Source organism: Anopheles stephensi, chromosome 3 (assembly GCF_013141755.1).
Source record: "Anopheles stephensi strain Indian chromosome 3, UCI_ANSTEP_V1.0, whole genome shotgun sequence".
In the NCBI taxonomy this organism is placed as follows: Eukaryota; Metazoa; Arthropoda; class Insecta; order Diptera; family Culicidae; genus Anopheles; species Anopheles stephensi.
The window spans coordinates 20,417,799-20,442,510 of NC_050203.1; the positions used below are offsets into that span (position 1 = coordinate 20,417,799).

Here is a 24,712-nt window from a genome sequence, read left to right on the forward strand (position 1 = left end):
CCCTGTCGCCGAAAGAGCCTCGTCATGCAATGGGCCTCGTCATTTTATGGTTTTCTGAGTTCACGGAGCCATAAAGGATTCCAAGAGTGATCCTCAGAGTTATTCTCAGTGAGAGGGGTTCTCGCCCTAGACCTCCTCAAGATCATTTCTTCCCGCTAGGGGATGAGCGACCTTGCAACACAGTCTTTCCTAGGGGTTTTTTTTTTCTTTCAAATTCCATCACCAAAAACCTTCGAGAAAAATAAGCAACTGCGCTGGCTTTTTTAGTTTTAATGTTTTTGTGTTTTATTTTTAGTTCACTTTGTTTGCTTACTCCATTAAATGTGTTTTTTTTCTTTTCTGTTTGCTCCTGGGTTTAATCTTATACACCACTCTTAATAGCATCCACGCTTCAAATATTCTTATGTGTGCTGGCGGGTTGTTTTTACTTGTGTTGGCTCCGTGCGAGAACAGCGCTGTTTTTGCTGTTGTGTGTGTGTATTAACACACCCGCGCGCCCCTTGCTGCGTAGCTCTTTCTCCCCCCAAAAAGCTTTGTTCGAAGAGTTCGAGCTCACATGGGTCCCCCGTTTTGCAACAGCCAGCTGTTATTTGATTCATCATCTCCTTTGCTCCCTCCATAACGCACCACCGTAAGGTCTCGAAAAAGTATTTTAAATGTCTTAATAAATACGTTGCGCCTCCTTGGGTGGACGCTCACACACACACACACAACGCGGCACACGCACCTCAGTCCAATTCCACATCAAATCTGTGCAAGGAATGTGGTGGATGAAGCGTGCACTCGGTGGTGGTGGTGGTTGGTGGCTCCCTTTGGTCCTTACACTTGGTGCAAGTCCCAGTTCCTTCCGCAGAATGGTTGGCCGCTTCTTTATGCGCGAACACACGTTCTTAATGCGTGGTCACGAAGAGCACGCATCAAGAGCACAAATCTCACGCACATCGGGTCGATTACTTCCCAAGGCAGGAGGAGCAGGTGGGAAGGCGCAAAACGAGACGAGACGAGCGGGCTAAAGGGTTAAAAAATGAGGCAGGGGAACGCGCACTGCTGCGGGCTTTTGCTGCTTTTGTTCAGTGGGTATTGAGTTCAGTTGCGCGCGCGGTTGGAATCATATGTCCATCCAAATCCTTATCACACACCGCCGGCCATCGTTGCTGGTAGTCATCGTGTTCGGGTGTTTGTGTTTGTGTGCTGCTGGGGGGTATATCATCGTCGGTAGAGAACTGGTGAAGGGGGCGGCGGGGGTGTTGTCACGTAACGACCCACACCTTACAGTGCCTTCTCAGCCTTGATGATCTCCGTAATGCCATCGTACATCTCCTTGACGGCCTGGAACTCGGTCAGTCCCATGCGGCGCTTGTTGGAGATGTCGTAGATGCCACCCTCAGCCTCGGAGTGCTCACCGCGGGTACCACGGACCTGCAGGTTGTACTTGTCGGCGGTAGCCTCCAGCTTCGCGTAGTCCTTGGCTAGCTTCGGCACCTTGATGTGCACCGAGGCACGGATGGTGGTGCCAAGGTTGGTCGGGCAGAAGGTCAGGAAGCCGAGACGGTCGTTGTGCGAGAACGGGATGCGCTTCTCGATGTCGTTGACGGCGGTCACCAGACGACGGTACACCTGGCCGAGATCGCCGCCCATCTGCATGGAGATGATGCGGAGATGGTCCTCCTCGTTGCACCAGACCAGGAAGGTCTTGTTGTCGTTGTGGTAGATACCGCGACCGGACGGCCAGAAGCGGCACGCGTTGGCAGCCTGCAGGAAACGGTCACCCTCCTTGAACAGGAAGTGGTCGTCGATCAGCTGCTGCTGGACGGCCTTGTCCATGCCGGTGAGCGGGAAGAACTTGCCCTTCAGCTCACCCTCCAGCCCGGACAGGGTGGAGGACACCTTCTCCTCCATCTCCTTGTACTGGGCCTCGGTCAGGCAGGGGTTGAACGGGTAGCCCTCCATCGAGCGACCGCAACGGACGCGGGTCGACACGACGTACTCGCCGGTCGGGTCAACGTTGCCAAAGGCGTTCACATCACCGAAGTCACGGGCCGGGTGCTTGTCGGTCTTCTTGAAGCCCTTGTGGTAGTCCTCGATGATCGGGTCGAACAAATCGGCGAACACGGTGTACGACTCAGCATCCGGAGCGTAGATGCCGACGCCGGAATCGGGGTTCTCGAAACCTGCCGCGATAGGGAATGCGTCAGTACGGCACATTGGTGGTGGTGGTGGGCAGCAAGGCTCCTCTTGCTGGGCCACTTGGGGGGGTGGGGGGATAGCTTACCAGATTGGACACAGTCCAGCAGAGTCGAGCCGAAGGAGGTCTTCTTGTTCTTCAGAGCATCGAAGACTTCCTTGGTCAAGTACTTCTTCAGCAGGGACTTGGAGTCCGAGGCAGAGAACTTGGCGAAGCCAGCCTCCATCTTTTCCAGAACTGCTGCGTCAACCATGGTGTCTGATTTGTTTCTGCTGGGACAAAATCAACGAGAAAGAGAGAGAGCGAGAGAGACGACCAACGGCCATTAGTTTCAAGTTGTTGGGGAATGTTCATCTGAAAGGGGAATATTTTTATCGAGCAAGCAGAGGAGCCTCAGGAACACAGCGCGCTTTTGTAAAGGTAATAATAGTAGGATTTGACATTTTTTTTCCGATGGCAATTTACAACTAGAGGACTTCTTCAGATTCACTTGTAATAGTTGTGCAAATTTCGTAGAACTTAACCTTAATTTTAGGACTTGTACTGGCAGAAATGTTGTTCAAAATGTCCCGGCACTCCCCCTATTCATACCGAGGAGACGGACGTCCATTTGAGGCCTCTATTAATTTCTCAAAACCCTCCCATATTCTTCCTTAATTTGCACACAATGAGTGACACTCGCACAATTGCTGCCGGGAAGCAACAGATTCCTGATGAATGTCTGGCAGAGAGGCTCACCATATATCCTTGGCAATTCATCAATTTCAATACCCTTTCCTTTGCAAAGCCCGCAATACAAACGCACCATACATTCCCAAGAACGCTGTCAGGTGCCGGCGGCCGTCCGCCGCACACCACTTACCTCGACAAAAATACCATCGAGTTTGATACACACCCTTCGCCACCGTTGGCCGCATCGGCATCGGTTCCGCCGCCCGTACCGGCCGCTGTTTCATTCTCTACCACCTTACTGTCCTTCTTGTCCTTCGAGGCGCATCCACCCATTGTTGATGTCAGTCGTAATGTGTGTTGTACCAGCTCCCGGTAGTAGTAGTAGTAGTGGTGGTGTCTCGAGTAACGGTCGAGATTGGATTCGTTTTGGTCCCTTCTGGTAACGGGTTGGCGTTACACGATGCTACTACTGCTACCTAGTGCTACGCCGATGTTGGAATGTGTGGCTACTGTTGCTGTATACGGTTGTGAGTTCTTGCCCAAATTCACATGGAAATTGTTGGACGACGTGTGGTGATGCGCACCCGGATCGCCACGGCTTCTTCTACTCACACACTACCTCCCCTCCCTCAAAGGAATGTTCAACTTTCGACTGGAGGATGCTGCCGAAAAACGCGTTCGGCACGGAATGAACACCGGAATGTGGTGGTATAGCGTTTGGAATCGATTTCGGATCGCTCTCTAAAGCGAGTACACACGCCCACGAATAAGCTTCTTGGTGTATATATATATATAGAGGAAGTGCTGAAGTGTGTTCAGCAGCCGCTTCAATCAGTAAAACTCGGCACTCGGCATACAAAAAACTTGTCAAGTCTTTTTTTTTTTGGGGGGTTTTGGTTTTGGTTTAAATCACTGCGATGTACTATAATATAGTTGACGCGCTGTACACTAATTACTCTTATACTTAAACTGTGCTACTATCTCGACGGTGAGTGTCTTTGGCTGATGGTGGCGGTGCAAGCGCTACTGTTAAATGTTGAGTGGACCAGAAAAAAAGATAAGTTAGGTGTTCGTTAAACCAAGGAGAGTCGTCGAAACGGTGGACCCTAAATATATTTAATTTAAATACTTCCGGTTTAGAGAGAGAAGAGGAATATACTTTGGAATACTACTTTAGCCGCTCAATGTATTAAACAATTTTCCACCCAACTAAACTTCATTTAGTTTTGGGGAACTGTGTCTGTTGTTTGCTACTTCCTATCACACACAATCCCTTTTTCCCGGAAGGCGTTGTTCGCCAAAAACTATTGTATTTTTTGCTCTCTCTCTCTTCGCAATCACTCTCTCTCTCTCTCTCGCTTTTCCGCAACCCAACAGGGACATCCGGAAAGATTCAACAGTCCCTCTGCTCTCTCTCTCTCTCTCGCTGTTCCGTTTTTTTTAATGCTCACTGGCAACAGCCGGCCCCGTTGAAGGTACACTCTTCCTGCACTTCCGACGGTTCGCCTGTGCACACAGAGGGCACCCTCGGAGAAACGGCACGCGCGCGCACGCACACAATAACCCGAGTCGCCGCACCCTTTTTAGACACGCTGAAAAGGATACTATCGAAGCAGGCCGTGGTGATGTGCTGCGACTGACGAAAAACCGCTCTCAGCGATCATCAGAGTAGTGTCGGGTTGGGAGCTGACGGTGGAAAAACCGTGACACAAACTATCATCAACCCCGACCCGAGAGCATCTCCAAATATGGTCCTAAAGGAGGATCGTAGTTTAGTAGCTAGCGTCGGTTAAATCCGGGCTATCCTTGCATCGAGAAGGATCGCACTAGGGCGCACTGGCAAGCAAAGACGGGCTTTGCGCGATATTCTCCAGGGATTTGTGATTTGAAGTCTGTGCCCAAAAAACCATAACTTAGGGAACTCTGTTCCAGGCGAATTCTAACATCCTTATAGACATCCAGCCATCTAATCACGAACACAGATTTTTGCTTAAAAAAACACTAACATTTTCCACCAACACACACTTTGGGAAAGCTTTTTGCTTCCCACCGCAATCACAAATAACGCGCGCGAAAAACACGGAAAAATTGGCCAACACAGGGCAACTGTTTTTTTGCTATTTCCCTTGTTTCTTCTTAAGGTGGTTCTCTGTTTTTCTTTTTGGTTGGAAAATACGAAAAAAAAACACCGAGCCCAACCGTTGGGAGCAAAACAAACGGGCGTGGAATGGAAAGCAACAGAAACACGGTCGCGCCTCGCCAAGTATTGCCGGGGGACCGCGATTGGTGGACGCCGCGCGCACTAACAAACCGGATTTCGGGTATATCCTGCCGCACTAAGGACACGGGAAAGACAGACTTAGTTTAGTGCTGGGCCCGACTAACCCTATAATCCTTGCTGGCCCCGTGAAAAAAGGTGTCTCTCTTCGCGTTTCTAAAAGCGCGCGCTCGCTCTCTCTCTCGGGCGCGTATTCTCCCGGATCCTTTTGCGTACTGTGCATGTGTGTTGTGCACAGGAGGGAACGAGAGCGGATAATAAGGTGCGTGCGTGAGTAAAGGAAACAGAGCAACTATACTGTTGCTATCATTAACACACACACACACACACACACACACAACGTCAGAGGGATTGAGAAAAGGACGCGCTCTCTCACACACTGGTGTGGTGGCGCCTACTGTGATGAAAATGCTTTGTTGTGTAGGGATGGATGGATGATACGCGTTTTCCATTAGTTTTACAACCCTCACTCTCGCTCTCTCTCTTTTTCTCTCTCTCTCTCTTTCTGTTCTACTGTGTCTTTTTTCAAATCCATTCGCGGGAAATATGTTCGAACTATTGGAAAGTGGACTAAATAAAAAAAAGGACGCATTTATTTATGTCCTGTGTTGTTATTTGTTTTTCTCCCTTGCTCTTGTGAGTCCCTTGCCCGCGTGTGTGTGTGTGTGTATAAGGCAAATGGGTCACACACCTATTCCCGGCACCAGGGGATATATGCAAAGGGTGTCTCGGGACTGTATTTTATCCCTAAAAAGGAAGCAACAGCGATCATCACTCCGCACGCACACACACAGAAACATGTCGGTAAACCCCGTGGGGTGAATAATCAAAGTATGGCGCGCGCGTCCCTTTTTTTGACAGCATCAGAGGGTGCTCGGGGTGTCCTTTGGCGGGATGGCGATGCTTGCTTGCTCACGGGGCGGATTGTCTAGTGGCGCGTTTCCATCGCCGGCATTGATAAATAGGGAGAGAATCGCACTACGCACACAGCTACAGCATCAGGAATTGATACTGCACCCATCACAAAAACCGCAACCGAGAGAGCGACAGATGGAGAGACATCCGGGATACTGATGTGTGTGTGTGTTATCTGGTCTAGAAAAGATCCTTGTTCAATGTGCAGCTAGTGCTTAGCAAAACTGACCAAACGGAATACTGGACATCCCCTTCAAACTGTGAATGCACTTTCGCAAGGTCGCTATCCGGGCGGCCACTGCTAGTGTGTGTCATTGACGCGTTCTCTCACACATTATCACCCTCAGAAAGTATCTCTCTCTCAACAGGAGAGAGTGCAATGAACCGCAACTCTGTGTAGACACAGGACACGCGGTTTCCCCCCCCTCCTGGACAGTTCCGGGGTGTACACCCAAAACCCATAACGAAAGGACAAAGAAGGACACACCAGTCATTAGGTGTGTCCTCACAATGCACACACACACGCACAGTGGTGGCCAGCATCAGGCGCGCACGCAGCGGAGAAGGTCCTCGTCGCTCGCAGTAGCCTGTGTGACAAATTATTGAATTTATTCGATCTTCCTGGCGGTCCTAACCTCACTTATCTGCTGCCGTTTAGTCCTGTCCTCTCCATCGTATCACTATATCGGTATGGATCAAACTAATAGAAAAGCAAAAGTTTCTCTATTTTTTCCCACCAAAAAAAGAAGACCCAGCAGTAGCAAAAACATTATCAAAGAATGCGGATAAAAAAGTTTGTAATTAAAGAAGTTTTAAAGATCCTTTCTGACTGATTGCTCGATGCCGCTTATTTTGGCAAAGGGACAACCAATTTAATGGAGTTTTCCATAACCAGGAAACATTTTCTCCACGCAACCGCTACTAGTCGGGGGGGTGGAGGGCTCACTGTTTGAGGGTGTAAACAATCAGGCCGGGCACGCCGGATACCATGGGACCTGTGTGGTGGTGAGGTTCTCGTAGGAGCGCCATGACTCCGCTTTGTCAGTCGTCTTCCCTTAACGCTAAACAAATATGCTCCCATAAAAAGCGCAAGGCTCGCGCGTCTCTTGCACCCACCGAGACCGAGTGGGCCCCTTTTTTTACTGCCGCACAAGTGGCGAACGTGCAGTAAACCCATTAATAGAGGACCTGTGGGTAAACTTTTCACCTTCACGGTCGTAAACAAATCAACCTATGCACAAACACTACTGCGTTCAGGAAGAATGCGATAAAAACAAAAACTATGGAAGATAAACATCGGGGCAGAGCGATGAGTGTCACCCGAGTTCCGTGGGGGGTCACATGAGCACGCAACATATTATGACCGGTAAAATAGGATACGGAAACACACACACACTGGGAGAAACATTTTTTGTTCCGGTTGTAAATGAAAAAAGAGTGTTGGAGAACACAGGACAGTTTGAAACTTCCAATGTTTCACTTTATCGATGGCAGCGCCATCTAGCGGTGAGTAGCTGTAGCAGCGCTCATTTTGATACAGTGCTTTCCACATAGAAAGTGTGCATTTTTTATGGATTTTTGAAGATTTTTTTTTTATTCATAAGAGCAGCCTGGCCGTATTGCTAAGATTTATTAAAAAAAAATCTACGGTAATAAACTGCCGATATATGAACATTTCCCTTGCTCCGGCTCATCAGTCACTGAGGTCCCTGACAACAGCACAACGATCTTTTCGATTCTTCGCACCACATTTTGCACCAGAAATGATATTGCATTTCTTGTTTACTCTGCCGTATTCGTGTGCAAGAGTGACACAGATTGTGCATGTATACCACAACCACCCGCCGCTTGGTTTGCACAAGCCAAGACGCGAAAGTACAATATTATCGCAATGAAGGCAAGATAAGATCACAGGTATATGGCTTGTGCGAAAGCACTAAAGACACCGGGCGCGTGCACATAATACAAGGTGTGATTCTTAGATTACTCCCCCCTTCTCGGTTACGATTGCCGTTAGAGAGCCGAAATTGCCCCAAAAAAAATGTATTCTTTATCAAGCACACATATTCACTTGTACCGGAATCTCGTCCCTTAGTCGCGAGTTAGTAACACAAAAATGGAGTGCAAACTGGGGAAACTTTACCCGCCCAACTGATCCAGCTCAAAGTATCCAGTCCAGTAGAGCCAAACGATGCCGATGGCGTACAGCGCGAACCCACCGTAGAACACCGGCAGGAACTTTCCCCACCAACCGGTGGCCATGGTGGGGTTGTTGTGTGGGGTGGCGGCGTACACAAGATGCCGCCCAAACCTTTCTCTCCCCTTTTGCCGAAGGGAGGTGGCCCCTAGAGCACACCGGATATAACAGTAGTTCCGGAAGAAAGAGTTCACTCACAGACAAACACACACACACGGATACACTCTGATACGTGAACCCTGCGGTTCGTGCGAGGTCGGTGCAATTACTGGAGCATGGGTTTGGTTAAGGTGAGCAAAATAATCCACACCGAAGCTGCTGTCTGTCTGCCTATCTATCGAACTAGTCCCCAACTGGTGATGTGGTGGGGAACATTGGCTGTGGGCTTCGAAGCAGGAAAAAATACGAGCCGCAATTATAGGTGGCGTCGTGGACTACCTCCTCTCGGACGATATGCTCGGTTTTCACTTTCCAGAAAGAAAGGTTGAACGAGCGAAAGAAAGAGAGAAAACACAAAGTTTTGCGGTTGAGATCAACAGCAGCGGCAGCTTTCACTGCTTATGTTCCGTGATCGACGATCGGATCGGGAAGGAAGATCTCTCGCGGTGTGAATCATATCGTGGTGAGCGAGTAGGGGAGTTGTTGTGATGTTTACATAAATGAATGTAACAAAAATTCACGGACATCACTAGCAAAACTTCACTTCCGAAAACACCCCAAAAAAAGGTCCTATTCGGCGGCAGTCAATTATCAACCGTCCGACTAATCACATGCTTTGTTTCAGTGAGCTAATCCTAACACCACAGCAGCTGCTTCGAAAAAAAAAAACTATTGCCACTTCACTCCTCTTCTACCCGGCGACTTAGACGACGACTCTCGGACAACTCTCGCGACCCTCTCGAAACCGCGCACTTGTACACGCACGGATAGCGAAACATGGACTGACAGATTGGAGACTCCAATCCGGTACGTACCCAGGGAAAGAGTGAGAGCGAGGGAGAGCAAGACAAGGACTAGAGACCAGGGCGAGATTCCAACGGCCGTGGGTTCACGGTAGCGTGAAGAGGCCACCACAAAATCGAACCCCTTTTTTTCGGAGGGCAGCTGTTTGGGCAACAGCAGCTCCGTCCTCTCTCTATCAACTCGCGGTGGTGTCTCTCTGTCCGCCGGCCGGCTAAGCTTTAGCAGCTCTGGCTACACGTTACCGGCATCCTTATCAACGCAACCATAACCAAAGTGTCTTGAATGTGTCGCGAAGCACCGAGAGAGAAGAGCATCAGGTCCGAAGACAGAACAGAAAAAAAGGGCACAAAATTGGTGTGTAATACCCCGTCGTGTCACGCATCCGTCTTATCGGAGGTGTTGCACGCAGAACGGATTGTCTGTGGGAACGGCTGATTGTGGGGGGAGAGAGAGGGGTTCGTATAAGTACCCGGTCGATTCGATGGCAAAGAAAAGCTTATTAACCCTCGCACGCCCTCTTGAAGTCTGTGTGCGCCCCCATTGGGTATTGATAACCATTTAACGAGGGGGACACCCTGATGTCGATTGCGGTTGGCACTCTCTCCTTGAGGATATTTTGCTTTCCGGGTCTTTCGAGGGAGGTATCTTGACTTATCGCATCGCTGGCACAATGTATAACCGAATGCATTGTTTGAGAGGGCGGAAAGATGGTAAGACATTGAGGTTGACTTCACATAATACTAGCCACACTTTCACACGCAGTACTGTTACAATTTCTGACACTATGCTACCAAGAAGAATGAAATGATTGTTCGCCTTCCTCTTTATCTCGTCGTTACAGCAAACGGTTCCCCGTGTGACCAGTCCAATCAATCAGGATGGTAATCGGAGTCCCCCAATCGGGGTGTGATGTAAGAGATGAGGGACGAACAATGGCTTGCCACGAAAGATGGTGTGGGGGCGAATTGATAAAGGTAAGTAAGGTGGTATTAACATTTATGACTAATCAATTTAATTGATCGCTTGTCTGTGCGCATATGACGATCGAACTGCAGCTCAAGTAGTAGCAAAAACGGCTGATAAGGATGTTTCACCCCCTTTGTCTGCTCACCCGCTTTCCTGATATTACATGTCGGGGGCTGATCATGTGTGTATGAGATGGAGATGGCCTTCCCCACCGAAATCTCCCCCACCACTAACCATGACATTCACCTTCAGGTTATTCAGCACATGGTCATGTGTGTAACCACCAGCTCCGGGGAACAAGATAAAAAGGGTACAAAAATGCACTTTACCAAAGCCTGCCACCCTGTCACCGGTGATACACGGGAGGATACGGCCAGACGTATGCTTTTTATCACCACCGTGAGCCATAAAGATAATGCCTCCATAAAGATAAAAAAGTCGCTTGCAGAAAATGTCTGGCCGAGTACAACAGCTGATTATTGCTGCAGCATGCAATAGGGGTGTGCAAAACAAGAATTGGGAGTTTTTTTTTCTCCCCCAAAATAAAGGTTGAAGATAAAGACACGGATAACAGTTATACGTTGAGCGAAGTTACATCAAGATAATAGCGATACGGGCGCTCTGACTTCATAGCACACGTGGTCGTTACGATGGCCGTTACTATGGAAGCGGTTTGAACGAGCGGTTTGTACCAGATGCCAGCAGAGGGCGCTATAGTCGCACGAGGGAAAACGTTATCGGTACAGTACTGCCTCTTACTAATGTTTAGTGTTTGAGAAGAGTTTTCTAATATGTTTAAAATTTCATATCAGTTTAAATTTTCCGTTTCTGGAAATTTAAATTCATTTCTCTCTCTAACCAACACGTGGTCATCGCGAAACAGATTGACGAGGCTAATTTAACCCGTCCCGTACCCCAGTGAAAGATTGTGCCTCATCTCTCCCCCCTTTTATATAATTCAACGTTTACGGGCAATTATTTTTAAACGATCGCAATTTCCCCCGCTGGGTGTTTGCTTATCACGAACGTGGTAATACGCACGAAAAAAAAAAAACAAGGGGAGGCAACAAACACCTCTAAAATACCCCAATGTTTTTTTTTTTCTTTATTTCGATTGCATGTGGTCAAATGCTTTCGACCAATAAATTCTAGCAGGCCTAGTGATTCGAGAACGATACGTTACCGGCAATGCTCACCAATATTCCGCTGCCGTGTAGCGCCGGTGGCTACACAAGAGTACAACAAATTGTTACCGCTTGTTTGTGTTGTTAAAAGGCATAAAAAACGAACAGCTGCTTCGTGTGAGGCTGCTGCTTGATTTATTTCGGGGGCATTTCTCTTCTTATTTCGGCAACTCAGGTGGGGGGGTGCGAGTTTGTTGTTTAACCCCCATGGGCGACTTTTTACACCGGGGGAATGCTTACTCTCGATTTTTCAAAGAATCAAGGGGGTCACATAAAGGGGAAAAGGCTACATATTCCAATTAGCTTCGATAAATGTTGGACGTATTCGTATCTACGCTGATAGAGTTTGCGCTTATTCAATATATCTATCGCGCTTATTCAATATCGGCCTTATCGTACACTTTGTACCACACCAGAGGGACACACTTCATCGTGCGCTTGAAGCTTGAAGAGGTGGTTCGGGACAGGTGTTTTGTCAGTACAAAATGTAGATAATGCTCCATCACTCACGAACCAACTCCCTCGAGGTAAACGTGGTGTTCGTGTCAAAAAAAAGCAACAACGAAACAAGAAACAGACACGTTTTCAGCTCTTTTTATTCCCAAGCTTTACATAGATGCATTAGCTTATTAAAATCGGACGTTATTTTGTGCGAGCATTAAAAACCTCCATCTTGTCTTAGGGACACATACGGCGTATCTTTCACTTTAGAATCTCATCTCCTCCAGGGGTCCACGTTTTATGCATCCTGTGTCTAGCGAACCAATTGAAACAATTGATGCCTATTCGGAATAAGTTGAAGCAGTAGCAGCAGCAGCAGCACAACCAGTACATACAGGGGGGCATTAGTATACAGCTCTGAGAACCTAGCTAAATGAATCTTTTCCTGCGCCGCACGTCGGCAAATTATGCAAACACATACATTTTTGCACAACGGCGCAAAATTGGAGCATTTGCTGGGGGATGACCGTGGATAGTTGCATTGCACTTAAAAGTCACAGAATGTGTGAAGCAAAATGTCAAGTTTAAAGGTTTATTCCCCGCCGAGTGCACAGGGGGGAATAAACCCCCCGCCCGCCTCACAGTTGATTGCTCAATTCGAAAAAGGAAATCGCCGTCTTGCTTCTAGAACTTTCTAACCAAATAAAATAAGCAGAAGCGCATGATGAATAAAAATCCCATCAAATATATGTATGTCACACCTTCTCTAAGCTCGGGGGACTGAGTGGCCACACCCAAGCTAGACCCAAGGCACAAACTTTAAGAGGTCCCGGATCGTTGTCTCCGGCGAACGATCCGTGATGAGACCACTGGCGGGGAAGCAATTTATAAATAATCTGCTGCTTGCCTGCACTGCTCTCGGTTTGGTAAGTGGTCGTCCCCCGCTTCTTCTACGCTGAGCTGCTATTTCTGCTGATTGACGACTATCGTACGATCTCTCTATTCTTATGTTTGCGCTACTGGCGAAAAGATAATAAATTTTCTGTAAACCCTATCCCGATCCCCGCCCCCCGGGGGGAGCTCCGCAGATCAGCAATATCTTACATAACGACGCTCGCACGGTTGCAAGCATTTGATGATAAAATTTATTTTCGTCGTCATAATTCCTCTCCTCGAGGTGATAGTAGTTAGGGAAAAGAACTTTCGCAGTGACTTTTTCTCTCATTCGTTGCCTCTTGTTACACCAGAAGATGAACATATTGCTCGTCAGCCTCAATCATCTCTCGTGGAATGCATAACATCAGGAGATGTGTGTGTGAGATTGCATCAGTAAATGGTACATACGCAAAAAAAAGCAGACGAGAACCATGTACAGGAAACGTCTATTTAGAACCGAACTGTGCCCCACACAGATCCACCCTTTTTCTCCCATCCGTCAGTTGGCGCAGCTGGAAAATGCGATGCTGCGCTTCACCGATCAAATGGGGCAATTCTTTCTCGCATGGCATGGAAAGTCAATCATATGACAGTCAAGAATGTCTGGCGGCTGGAACGGATGTCAGATGTTGGGGGAAAATAAATGCCCCACTGTTCCATCAGAGTCGGTGGTGGGTTTCTCCCAATTGCGGAATGCATCGCAACTCAATATGATGGCCGCTGCTGGTGGTGACTTATCATGAGGTGGACTAACCTAACCCCATGATCCAATTGTGGAGACAGAAAAAACCTGGTAGAATACACAACTATTTTCTCGTTTTATCATCTGTTAATTGCACACAAAAGCAACACAAACAGATTATGGTGGTTATAATTAGTGTGCATTAGTAAGATCTCACTTTTGGAAGGGTTTAACAGGTTAGACTTTACACAGAACCCCTCGTTAGGGGACGTGTTCTCTTTGGGACAAAACATGCTACTACTTGTCACATTCTTTTAAGATGCATATGCCAAACACCACACTGTACGTTGCACATACAACCAAGCCTTCCCCACCTAACGTTGCTCGTTCGGGATGCTGGTAGGCATGGCCACGTGGCTCTCGCCTTGCTTTGGGAGATAATTATGCGAGCTATTCAGTGATGAGTTTCTGAATGTCCCCTATCCGATTTCTCCGACCATTGGTGTTGCATCACGCAGCACTGTAGAAGGTGTTTAGTACGCTAAAACAAACGAAAAGGAGCTACAAAAAAATACTGTTGCTCATGCAAACACAACACACGGGGTGGCGGGGGAGGGGGGGTACTCCCTCTCGGAAGGGTTTTTTTTTTAAAAAGAAGAGCTGTGCATTACCCAAGTATATTAGCGAATCATAATGGACCGGATTTCGCTAACGTTAAGCATAATAAGGCGCCCTTGTTGCTGTTGGAGATGTAATTCGGAAGGCAGCGGTGATAGAAAATCCGTTCCTGCCCTCTATCTGAATCTCCTGAGTGAGTGGTGAAGATTTATTACAAAACACACACACACACACGCACGCAAACAGGCATTTCTTGAAGGAACTGGTTGTTAAAAAAAAGGTGGTGTTAAACAAGCATGCATCGTTTGGGGAAGTTAATTCATATCAATCAAAGGGAAGGGACAAAATGCTGCATACATTAGATCGAATGTCTCACATTTCAAACATTGTTTGTGGTTATTTGGTCGCATTTGTTGTTGGACATTCTATATCGAAAAACTAAGGTTAGGTCAGCACGCAACGAAGATACAGTCTTCTGGCCAGGGGTGGTGGTCGTCCCACCACTAATGGGGAATGGTGCATAAATTATAAACGATGGATTGTAGTAAACCGCTGAATAATTTAATAATCTCTCTCTCTTTCTGGTAATCCTTCTCTACAACACATCCATAGAACTTGCTATTTAGAGGCCACACATTTTAATAGTTCTCACATTCGGGCTTATAAAAAAAGGTTCAGACGTCACTGTTGTGGGTAAGTGATCCCATTTCATGATACACAGCTGGCGGGAAATGCAATGGGTCAGAGTGAGACCGGCACATGAGCGAAACATGAAGCCTTTTCCCGGGGAATGTCCTAGTTTCCCGGTTGGGCCCCGGGTTTTGGATTACGTAAAGCCAACTTCCTCCTATCCCTCCTCCTACTCGTTTCCTATGTGGGAGAACTTCCCGGTGTTCTGCCTGCTGATATCGATTCGCCCAGTTGCGTAACCCCGGAGTGTTTTGCATAAATGATGTCCTTCCTACGGTAGAACCTATCATATAATGCTAACACACAACCTACATTTTGCTATTCACAGAGCACTGTGCATTATTTTTAATCCCTTTCTCGAAACGCTCCCACTGGCGCGAATAGAAAACCCCGGCAGATGTATAAATAGTTACGCAACAAAACACACCCACACACACCACACCTCCGGCACAGGAAAAACCGGAAGAAGCGGGTTCGTTATATTTATGGGTGGGAAAAAAGAAAGGAAACCCCTCAGAAGAGCAGAAGCCACACAGGATCGGGCTCGGGGAAACCGCGTGACCTTGAACTCGAAATTCGCAATCACCCGCTTTTCCTCACCGGCACTTGTCCCCCCAACCCCCATTTGGGTTGTGCTAGGTTACGCAAGCTGCTGGAGAGTACGGTACGATGCTGCTGCGCGTAACAGCTTTTTCCCATTCCACCATCTCTAGGGCTGCACAACCCCATATCCCAGGAATGGTTGCTAGGGGCATTCTGCCGTTGCACATTTAACGATCGAGGGCGCAGTGTGTGTGTGTGCGCCCGGGACTTTTGTATTGTGCAGTGTGTGTTATAACACTGATGAAGCTGCAGCCTGCATGTCACGTGACGCAAATTCGCCCGGGGTTGGGTGTACTTAGAGCTATATAGTTTCTAGCTTTCTCTAGGAGTTCTTGGCTTGGTCTTGATTTACCCGTCGCTTAATAGTCAGTGGGTGCAGATTCATTTACTACAAGAGCTATTATGCAAGTATTTTGGTGTATAGAATTAAAAGCGAAAAATTGTATTACCTAAGCGAAAGCGAGCATCGGAAGTGATCCGATCCGGTGCTGGTGGAGAATGTTGGTGTGCGTAATGGTAGTGCTTCCGGTGGTGTCGCCGACCGTGTGCTGCTGCTGATGCATGTCCAACTGCGCGAGTCAGGTTGCAGCAGCGGCCTATTGTATGCAAAGTACTGCTGCTTCGTCCGCCGAAGGCATCGAAGAAGAAACGGGAAGCCTCCTACTCCTCCTACTACTCCCAGTCGTTCCGGTAACCTTACAAGCGTCATCATCATCGTGTGATGCTTCTTGTGCCTCGTTCGTTCGGCTGTGTATGTGTGTGTGCACCTTTTTCGCAAAGATCTTCTTCCTTTTGCACACACACACACTCGGAAAGATCCGGAACTGTGGTGGGGGTTCAAATTTTCCCGCGATTCTTCGTTCCACTTGGAGCAGCAGAGTAAATGTCTTTTGTAAGGTCTCTCTTATGCCGGACGTTTGTTCCCTGTCGTCATTCGCACACACTTACACAATGTGTGTTGGTGATGTCTTGGGGAACGGATACCTTCTAGAAGAAGCTAAAAAAAGGGGGGGGGGGGGAGACAAATACATTTTGGTTTGGGAAGAGTTATTCCCACACCAACTTTCATTTTGCAATTGGGAATAAAATTCGCAACAACCGGAAGCGGCTAATTGTCTCTTCTCTGTGTCTTTCCGAGCGTCGTGTTCCGAGTGCAGGAGCAAACAGGCCCTTGCACAAGCGCCAAAAGAAGGTAGAAGACGACCATTTTCTTCGCGCCATCTCATGTCGTCTTTTCTGTGCTTCACCCTATTCTGGACGATCTTATTCGGACCATTGCGGAGGCCTTCATTCCGTTCTGTTCGAAAGGCGTGGGCTACTTTTCGGTTTGCTTAATCGAAATTGCTGCACCCGATGTGCTGTGCCTAAAAAACCCTCACATTTCCTCCATATTCCGGCGGATTGCGCAATGGGGCAACGAACTACCGGACATTGACCGCGGGCAGAGTATTGAAAGCGGTTTTAGGCGCCAGTTTCGTTCCTATTCCTTAGCTGCAACAGAAAACGCTCTTCGCACATATTTATCGTCCCCGATTTCATCACACACAGAATGCACAGTGTATTGGAACGTGCTCTGTGCTGTACGTGGAAACCGTGGAGACACATTTATTAACGCGAGACCGCGACCACATCATCATCCACCACCACCAATGCACGCGACATGCACGGCCAATTGGCGACGGGGCACGTACGTACAAGCGCGTTCGCAAATTGGCTTTAAATTGAACGGAATGAAGCTAAATAAACAGGTTTATGAGTCAGAGAGAAGACCCGCACCAACACCAACGGATACGGCACGGAACCTCGGGAAGCTAAAAAACAAAAACCACCATCGCCGCCGCCACAGCACACACACACACGCACACTAGCGGATTTTTTACGCAATTTCTTTTCCGGCTAAAATAAAACGCCGGCCGGCATCGCGAAGGAGCCGGCAAATGACACACGAAATTGCAATTCGATAAAATAAAATAAAAAAACAATCGCCGTTGACATTTCGCACACACACACGTACATCTCGGTTTGCAAATGCGTGACAGATGATGTGCTTATGTAACCATGGCAAACCACAATATCCGCTAAATATCCTTCAGTTCGTATGTCACACAGCTTCAGCACGGAAGAATCTAATTGTTTTTATCCACATCAGGTAATCTGCATTCACTCAGTTCGTTGTATTGCCATCGGAAAATATAATAATCAAATCCTGCTACTTACGCGCTACCATACACAGTTTCAGTGTTTCGCCAGTTTGCTTGAAAGGGGTTGAGCACTTCATCTCCAAACGACTCCCAGTGATCCCCATATTCGGGGCAGAAGTGAACAAGTCAAGTCAGCAGAGAGAAAGGACCATTTGGGACCACAGTCCGACTGACAGGTATGGATGCAATTTTGGGCAAGAAGAAAAGCTTGCGAGACTCATCGCTGTGTTGAATCCTTTTTCCCTGCTTTCCCTAACTTATTCACTTGCCCCAAAGTTTGGGAGGGGGTCTCCGTTAAGCAACACTTTTTTCTTGGGGAGGTTTTGGGAAACACTTTGGCTACACACACTCTATCCCACACTTGGCTTGGCTTGGCTTGGCTTGGTGTATCTGGGAGCTCACCTTTCTTCCAACCGGCCGAACTCAACGAGATTTCAAACGAAATTGAACAAGTGCGTGATCGCGGTGAGATGATTTTATTGCCAGCCAGGGGTCGCACTTCGGGACTGGCGCTTCGTGCGATCGTTCCCGCTTCGGGTTTCGGGCCACCCGTGTGGGGCGTCCGGTTGCGCGAGCGAGACAAAGCTGTACGACCCCCCCTCCCAAGATTAGGGCAGGCGTGTGTCTCGCTCTTCCGCACCCATACACATACAGCTAAGGGCAACGCGAACGGTCGCGATGCCGTTTGCTACTGCGCGTGGATATACACTCGTTCGTGGAGCTGACTGCGGGCTATACGCTGAGGAGCGTCTATCCCATTTCCAACCCACCAACCCGCACAATTGTATCACACATCTATCTCTGTTGCGTCGGATGCGATGAGGTAAACTTATGCGATACGGCGATGGTTAAGGTGCTTGTGGACGGTAGCCCTTTTGGTGGTTTTTGATGATAGGGATTTTCCCCAAAATTAGAGATTATAAAAAAAAAATTATTCATAAAGAACGGCCTGGCCGTATTGCTATAAAAACTTTTTGTCAACTACTAATTTAAAATTTCATTAAAAACAAATTTTAAATATTGGTTGGAGATTGAAGGTTCACATAGCAGAACCGAGGTTCAAATCCATTCGTAGCCGTTCTCCCGTAGTGCGGACTAACTTACGGCCAAATTAATTAATAAGTCTAATAAGCTACACGAAAGCCAGCATGGCCTAGCAGGTAGTTAAGTCATGAAAAGGAAGACTTTTTTTACATTTTCACAGTTGATAATCTGCCAACATATAAGAAAATTATAGCTTTTTCCGTGTTGTACCAACCCCTTAAGCTTACGAACGTCCATGTTCGTTTGTGCATTATGTATTATAATAATACAATAATAACTTATTAGAGCATGCTGTCCACATAGTGGCTTACCAGACTTCATTCTACCTCGTTACCCAGCATAAACAGCCCTGAGCAACTGAAGAACTGTATAAACATAATTTGGGAAATTTTGGGAATATTGTTCTACTTAGCTCTATAAAGTTTTTCTTGTTTATTTTTATGATTTTTACGAGATTAAGATTTTGCTAAATATTTTAAAAATGCATCAAACTAGTATTTGCATCCTTATCTAACTATTTTTAACAATATTTTTAATAAGATACATATCGCTTCGGCGATTGGGAACAATAACGTCTCTATCGTGTAACAGCTCCACAACGCTTCATGCCCGGTTTCGTCGTATAATCCGCGCGTTCTGCATTATGCGACGAAGTTGCTTCGGGTTGTGTAAAGAAGCATTTGAATGTCGCGCTGAATGCAACACGATACCCATTCCCAGCAGAAGGAAAGGATAATATGCTTTTGGCTCGTTCTGGCAACTTCCGTTCGCTTGGCGTGCGCATAAACGTACGACAGAGAGCGAAGAATTGCGTCAGTTGAATATGTATGATACGCTCAGCCTGGCATATTCTGTGTGGAGCTTCGTTTAGCAAAACGAAAAAAATAACAGACCACTGATTCTTCGATAAATTGACTAGAAGCTAACTAAAATCACGCTCCAGTGGCCGTTCGTTTGATGTAAAGCAGTTTTTATGGTGCGACTATCGATTTCTATAAGCGACAGCGAATTTCACCATGTTAGGTCTTATCTTTATCATAGCTATACGGTTTGTACAGTGTCGATATCCATCTTATGTAATTCTCTTTTCCTGAACACTGAGCCCAGTTTGTCAATGAGTCGTTTTATCTAGAATCCAATAGAAATTTTCGACTCCAATGAAAAAACGCGCCCCTAAAACCTAAAATAAGAGAGAGAGCTCCTTTGTAATCTAAAACGCCTTCAAAACAAAAACAATGGTCAAACACACACACACATACATACAAACAGTTGTTTCGTTTGATCGGATATCAAAAATATCAAGATAACTCACGCGCAGATCGTACAACGAAGCAGTACATCCTAGAACAGCACAACTGCTGTTGTACTGCTTTCGCACCCCAAAATTTGTGGGGAAAATGCATAGGAAAAGCGGAGAAGTCCACAAAGCAAACGAAGAGTCGAAAGGATGCATCCTTCCCCGAAAACCCGAACACAACCATCTGGCCACGTTACGTAACCTTGAACTCACGAACGGAGCGCCATTCGGAGTGCATGATTCATTGAGGGGGGTGTGTGTGAGTGATAGCAACTCTTCCAACCCTTTGCTGATGTATTGTAACATCTGCTGGAACTAAGGGGGCTCGTTTATGGTTTCCAGCTCTCTCAGTACTACTATCGATCGATCCTGCTTCGTCACCGTTATGGGAACGGGGAAACACTTGACGTCACGACCCACACGAGACACGTGATAACCCGCTACATCGGAAGTGAGTGAACGTGCGCGGTAAACTTTTGTAAGGGTGCTGAAGTACCTCCGGGGAAGATACAGCGGGATTAAGGCGAGTGGCTGCATTAGGACAATTAATTTTATCGCACTCGTTCTTTCTCTAGCGTCCATGAATGGATGCCGATGGACGCAAGACAACGGAAACTCGAACTTCGAGAACATTAATTTAGATTAGTCGGTTAGTTAATTGACATACTCAGCAGCTCGTTGAGGATGGCGGTTGTTGTGTTGATGATGTGGATCACCGCAAGAGTGTCACCAGTATGATCGATTGAAGGTGAAAGCTCATCGAGGTTAGTGGAGATACTAATTGCAGTGTTTGCAGTTTTTTGCTGATGACCGAATTTCTCGCTAGAGGACAGTCAAGTTACTAGAACGTTCTCTTTAGTAGACAGTCTTCGTGCTGGATGAGTAGAAGCGTAACGCGTTTGGATTGCACAACGCAACAACGATAGGCGGTAACGGTGACAAGACAGGTCAAATGATCGATAAATCGAACACTCTGGGGCGAAAAGGAGAAACAAGACTGGTAGCTGTGTAGTCTTGGAAAGCATGGTACAGCTAGCTCCCAGGATTAGAGGTTACCCAATCGCTCCAACGAAGGCAGATAGCTTAATGGCGGTAATGCGTTTGTGGTGCTGAAGAGGATTCCTGTTTGGATTACAGTGACAATTTGATTGAATGGAACGCTTGTTAATGATGACACAATCGAATTACTACTAGGGACGATAGAAAGGACGATAACGCTAAGTGCTCTATGCAATTGACAGATTTGCCTAACGAATCACCTAACGCTGTAGTAGTGGATAAGTTTAAAAAGAAGGTAATAGAATTGAAAAGCTTTAGAGCTAACAATTTTGCTTCAAATTAGTGTAAGGACTCAACAAGCAAATAATACAGGGTTTAAGTTCGAAAGTAACGCTTCGAAGCGTTACAACGTTACGATCTCATACGATCTTAACGTAAACTCTCTTTTTTAATGTTTATTTTACGTGTCATGTTAAGGATACCATCACAAATTTCCGTCAAAGGCGATTGGAAATCCAAACTGTGCCAGTTTCCTTCGCCAATCACGCTTTCACATCCAAAATTCAATCGTTAAATGATTCCATGTGGCTTTCCACTATCGATATAACCGTTCTATTTCTGTCTGGAAGGAGAAACCGGCGACTAATAGCATAAGTGTTGCAGAATGAGTTTTCCCTTTGCTTCCTTTCATATCGGTACGCGATTTAGGTTATGTGCTCTATGGAACCCACACGACTAAAGACCCCCCGTTTCAATGCATTTGTCTGGCAGCTCACGCGAACGTTCAGTATCAGTGAACCATACAGAAAATCAATTTCTGTCGGTCCGGCTTCACTGTTGGAAGCGAATTGTGTTTTTGATTTTGCTACCCGCCTTTACGATGGTGAATGACACCGAACAGGCACTTCATTATGAATAATTATTTAGAAAACGGAAGGGCTTGCTGTGATAATCTGTGTAACGCATTCAACTACGAACATGCCTTGCTTTTCTGCATGCCGTGACCTTTCAGGTGTCGTTTGAAAATAACGCTCCCCAAACCAAGCCCAACAGCAGTTGTTGCGTCAATCTTTCGTCAGTTTCTACCGGCATGCTGCCACGACCAAGACGGCAGGAGTAATGTAACGTAAAGAAAAGGGAAATTTGTCGCTACGTGGCAGAGCGATGGTAGCATTCCCGAATGGTTCCCGGTTGGTTCGTGCCACATCGCGAAAGATTGTTCGGAAACCGTTGGCAGTGTGACGTGGAAATGACGACAACCCAACAGCCAGCCCGGGATGGCTGGCTGGCTGGTGAGGTGCTGTGTGCGGTGTTGCACGTTATTTTCAAATCCCGGATCCCGGGGCTAGTCTTATTTTTGGCCCCGAACAACCGATACCTTGGCGAACCATCGCTCCGCAGGATGGATACACTCCGAGAGCACGGCGTGCTGCTGCACGGAGATCGGAGCAATTAAAGCAAACGCCATGGTTTTTCGTTTTGTCAGCGTTAGAGAAGCGCCTAGCTTACAACTTTCTCTGAAGCATAAAATTAATGTCTGGATATTGAAATCTCCAATGCCACTAACAATCACAAGCTCAAACCATTTGGAAGTACGATCGTACAAAAAGTTCGTGTCCACCATTTTGTTGGATTCAAATTCTCAACACACGTCGTTAGACATAGTGTCTTTGTCTTTGGCTTCTGTCGCCGTAGACGAGCGGTTAAACTGCGTCCAAAAAAAAATCCCAAGCGTGTGCGAAGGTGCTTGGGGTCGTGTGCCCAAATTAGAGGACCGCCCGCTAGATCACCGACCCACCATCTGGTCGTCTGTGGTTGGATGCCGTCGAAACGCGCGGTGGGTGGCTAGTGGGTGGTAATTTAACTATCCTCCGACTTCACGCTCACGCTCCTTCGAAGCTCCTTTTCCGACCCACACACACCAGTATGGATCGGTGCCGAGAGTTTATCTTTGGCTGCGTTGCGGTGCAATCTTTTTTCTTCCGACAAGTCCGTTGACCGGTTGTTGGCAACCGCTTTGGCTTTGGCAGTTTGAATTTGACCAAACACGGCGGCCACTGCCAAGGCAAGCCACACGTAGCCACGCGCGCATCCTCGTGTCGGTTGTATGGTTTTTCTGTTGTGTTGAAGATTTGCATCGCTTACAGTGGTGAGAATAAGTGTAAGTGTGGAAGATTCGATGATAGAAATGCAAGTGATTGATCCGATGATGCCCGGTGAAGAATGGTCAATGTTTATAGAACTGTGTTTTACAAAAATTACAGCAAAAATACTATTTGAAGATCGTTCAAAGTTAGTTGTTCAATAGTATCTTCATGTTCCACTATACCACCTGGCGTCTTAAAAAAATTAAAATTAAATTTTATATTTGACAAATTATTTTGTGGGTCGCATTTTTCAATATTTAATATAATGAAACCCTCTACATAGTCTCCTTAAGACCTCCAAAAAGCCTTCATACAAAGCTAATCACTCATAAGTATTTAAAGGTAACTCCTTTCCCGGATATAAAATCGAATCTAACCATTATACCGTTTGCTTCACAAAGATGCACCAATCACTGTAAATCACTCGCCAACAAGTCAAGCCAACATCCGAGCATCGGATCTCTCACCGCTGATGATTCTTTATGATCGATTTTCGATTCAACCGTTTGGCAAACGATTCGATTGGAGCGATTGGTGCTTCTCGCTTCTCCTTCGAACGGAACAGCGGAAGCTGGATGTAATGGCGACGCCATGTTTGCATTACAAACAATGCCGTAATCTAAATAGTGCCCCCCCACCCGTTCCCCCGTTGCCCGCCTACACCACCAAATGCTTCCACAAACGGTCGATCGTGCACGGTTGACGGGAGATGTGAACCGTGAGATAGGTTATATTTTTATTGCCAGAACACACCCGCAATTCGCGTCGATCGGCGAAACACCGGCAGACGACTCCCCACCGAGTCGTAGAAGTTTGAATGAAAAATTTAATGGAAATTGTTTCGCGCTTTTCGCACTCTTTTCCACCGCGCATTTCCACCGCGCTAACATTGTACGGCGGAGCAATTTATCAATACGATAGGGTTTCGACGGATCGAGGGAAAGGAGGGGGGTATGAGTGTGGGGGGATTGGTTTGAAGGGAGAATTTATTTCGCATCTGGTTCTCTGTGCTGTATTCATCTGTGGAACGGTGGAAATTCTCGGTATTTGGGAGAAGCAACTACAAAAAAAAAAGAAATCAACCAGCAGCGCACGCTCACACATATACGCACGTTCGGTTGGCAATCCATCATTTGTGGCATAAATGATCCATAGCAAGAGCAGCAACCTCCCTCTGAATGGTAGGGGAGAGAAGCAGGAAAGGGGCGGGTTGTTGTTTGGGTGGTGTGTTTATGGTACGATAGCCATGGTACAGTGCGCAATACCAACGGTCTTTCGGAGTGGAGACCGATCGGCTACGGCTGTGCGCCGATCGACTACCTTTAATCCGTTACGATTGAGTCGTAATGTTATTGACATAGCTGTAGAACAGCTTCAACTGCAAGGCAAATAAATAGAGGACCAATAATTTATGGATTCTCTCCAATGTAAAGAGGGAAAAGAGTGTGTACTTCAATCTAAAAAAACTTCCTCAAAAACAACTTGAAAACTCCTCACAACGGGCTCTTCAGTGGAGTTGGACAAGACATCAATCTTTATTTCCTGTTTTGTTTCGATCTACCCTCACACCAGTGTGTTCCTACCTACCTAAGATTTTTTCCTCACATCCCGCTTTTCTTTTTCCGATGACTTTTTCTAAATTTAGACTCAGAAGAAAAAAAACAACAGCCAAACAAATCCTTTTCGTTGGCGTA

General features: G+C 46.8%; 1 protein-coding gene across 10 annotated transcripts in view; it reads right to left on the reverse strand.

The window, feature by feature from the left end:
- Nucleotides 1-259: 259 nt before the first annotated feature.
- Nucleotides 260-24,712, reverse strand: part of LOC118512798 (arginine kinase) — a 36,789-nt gene continuing 12,336 nt past the window's right edge. For 2 of the 10 annotated variants that reach the window (XM_036057729.1, XM_036057730.1), the window contains exons 3-4: nt 2,273-2,454; nt 267-2,171 (exon numbers count right to left, since the gene is read on the reverse strand). In XM_036057729.1, coding sequence (XP_035913622.1) covers nt 1,270-2,171; nt 2,273-2,454 — 1,084 coding nt within the window. In that variant the 3' untranslated portion in view covers nt 267-1,269. Of the gene's footprint in view, nt 2,172-2,272; nt 2,458-3,047; nt 3,884-8,193; nt 8,244-9,101; nt 9,450-17,878; nt 18,068-24,712 lie in introns of those variants that run through there. The other 8 variants (XM_036057723.1, XM_036057728.1, XM_036057727.1 and 5 more) reach the window with 8 other exon arrangements.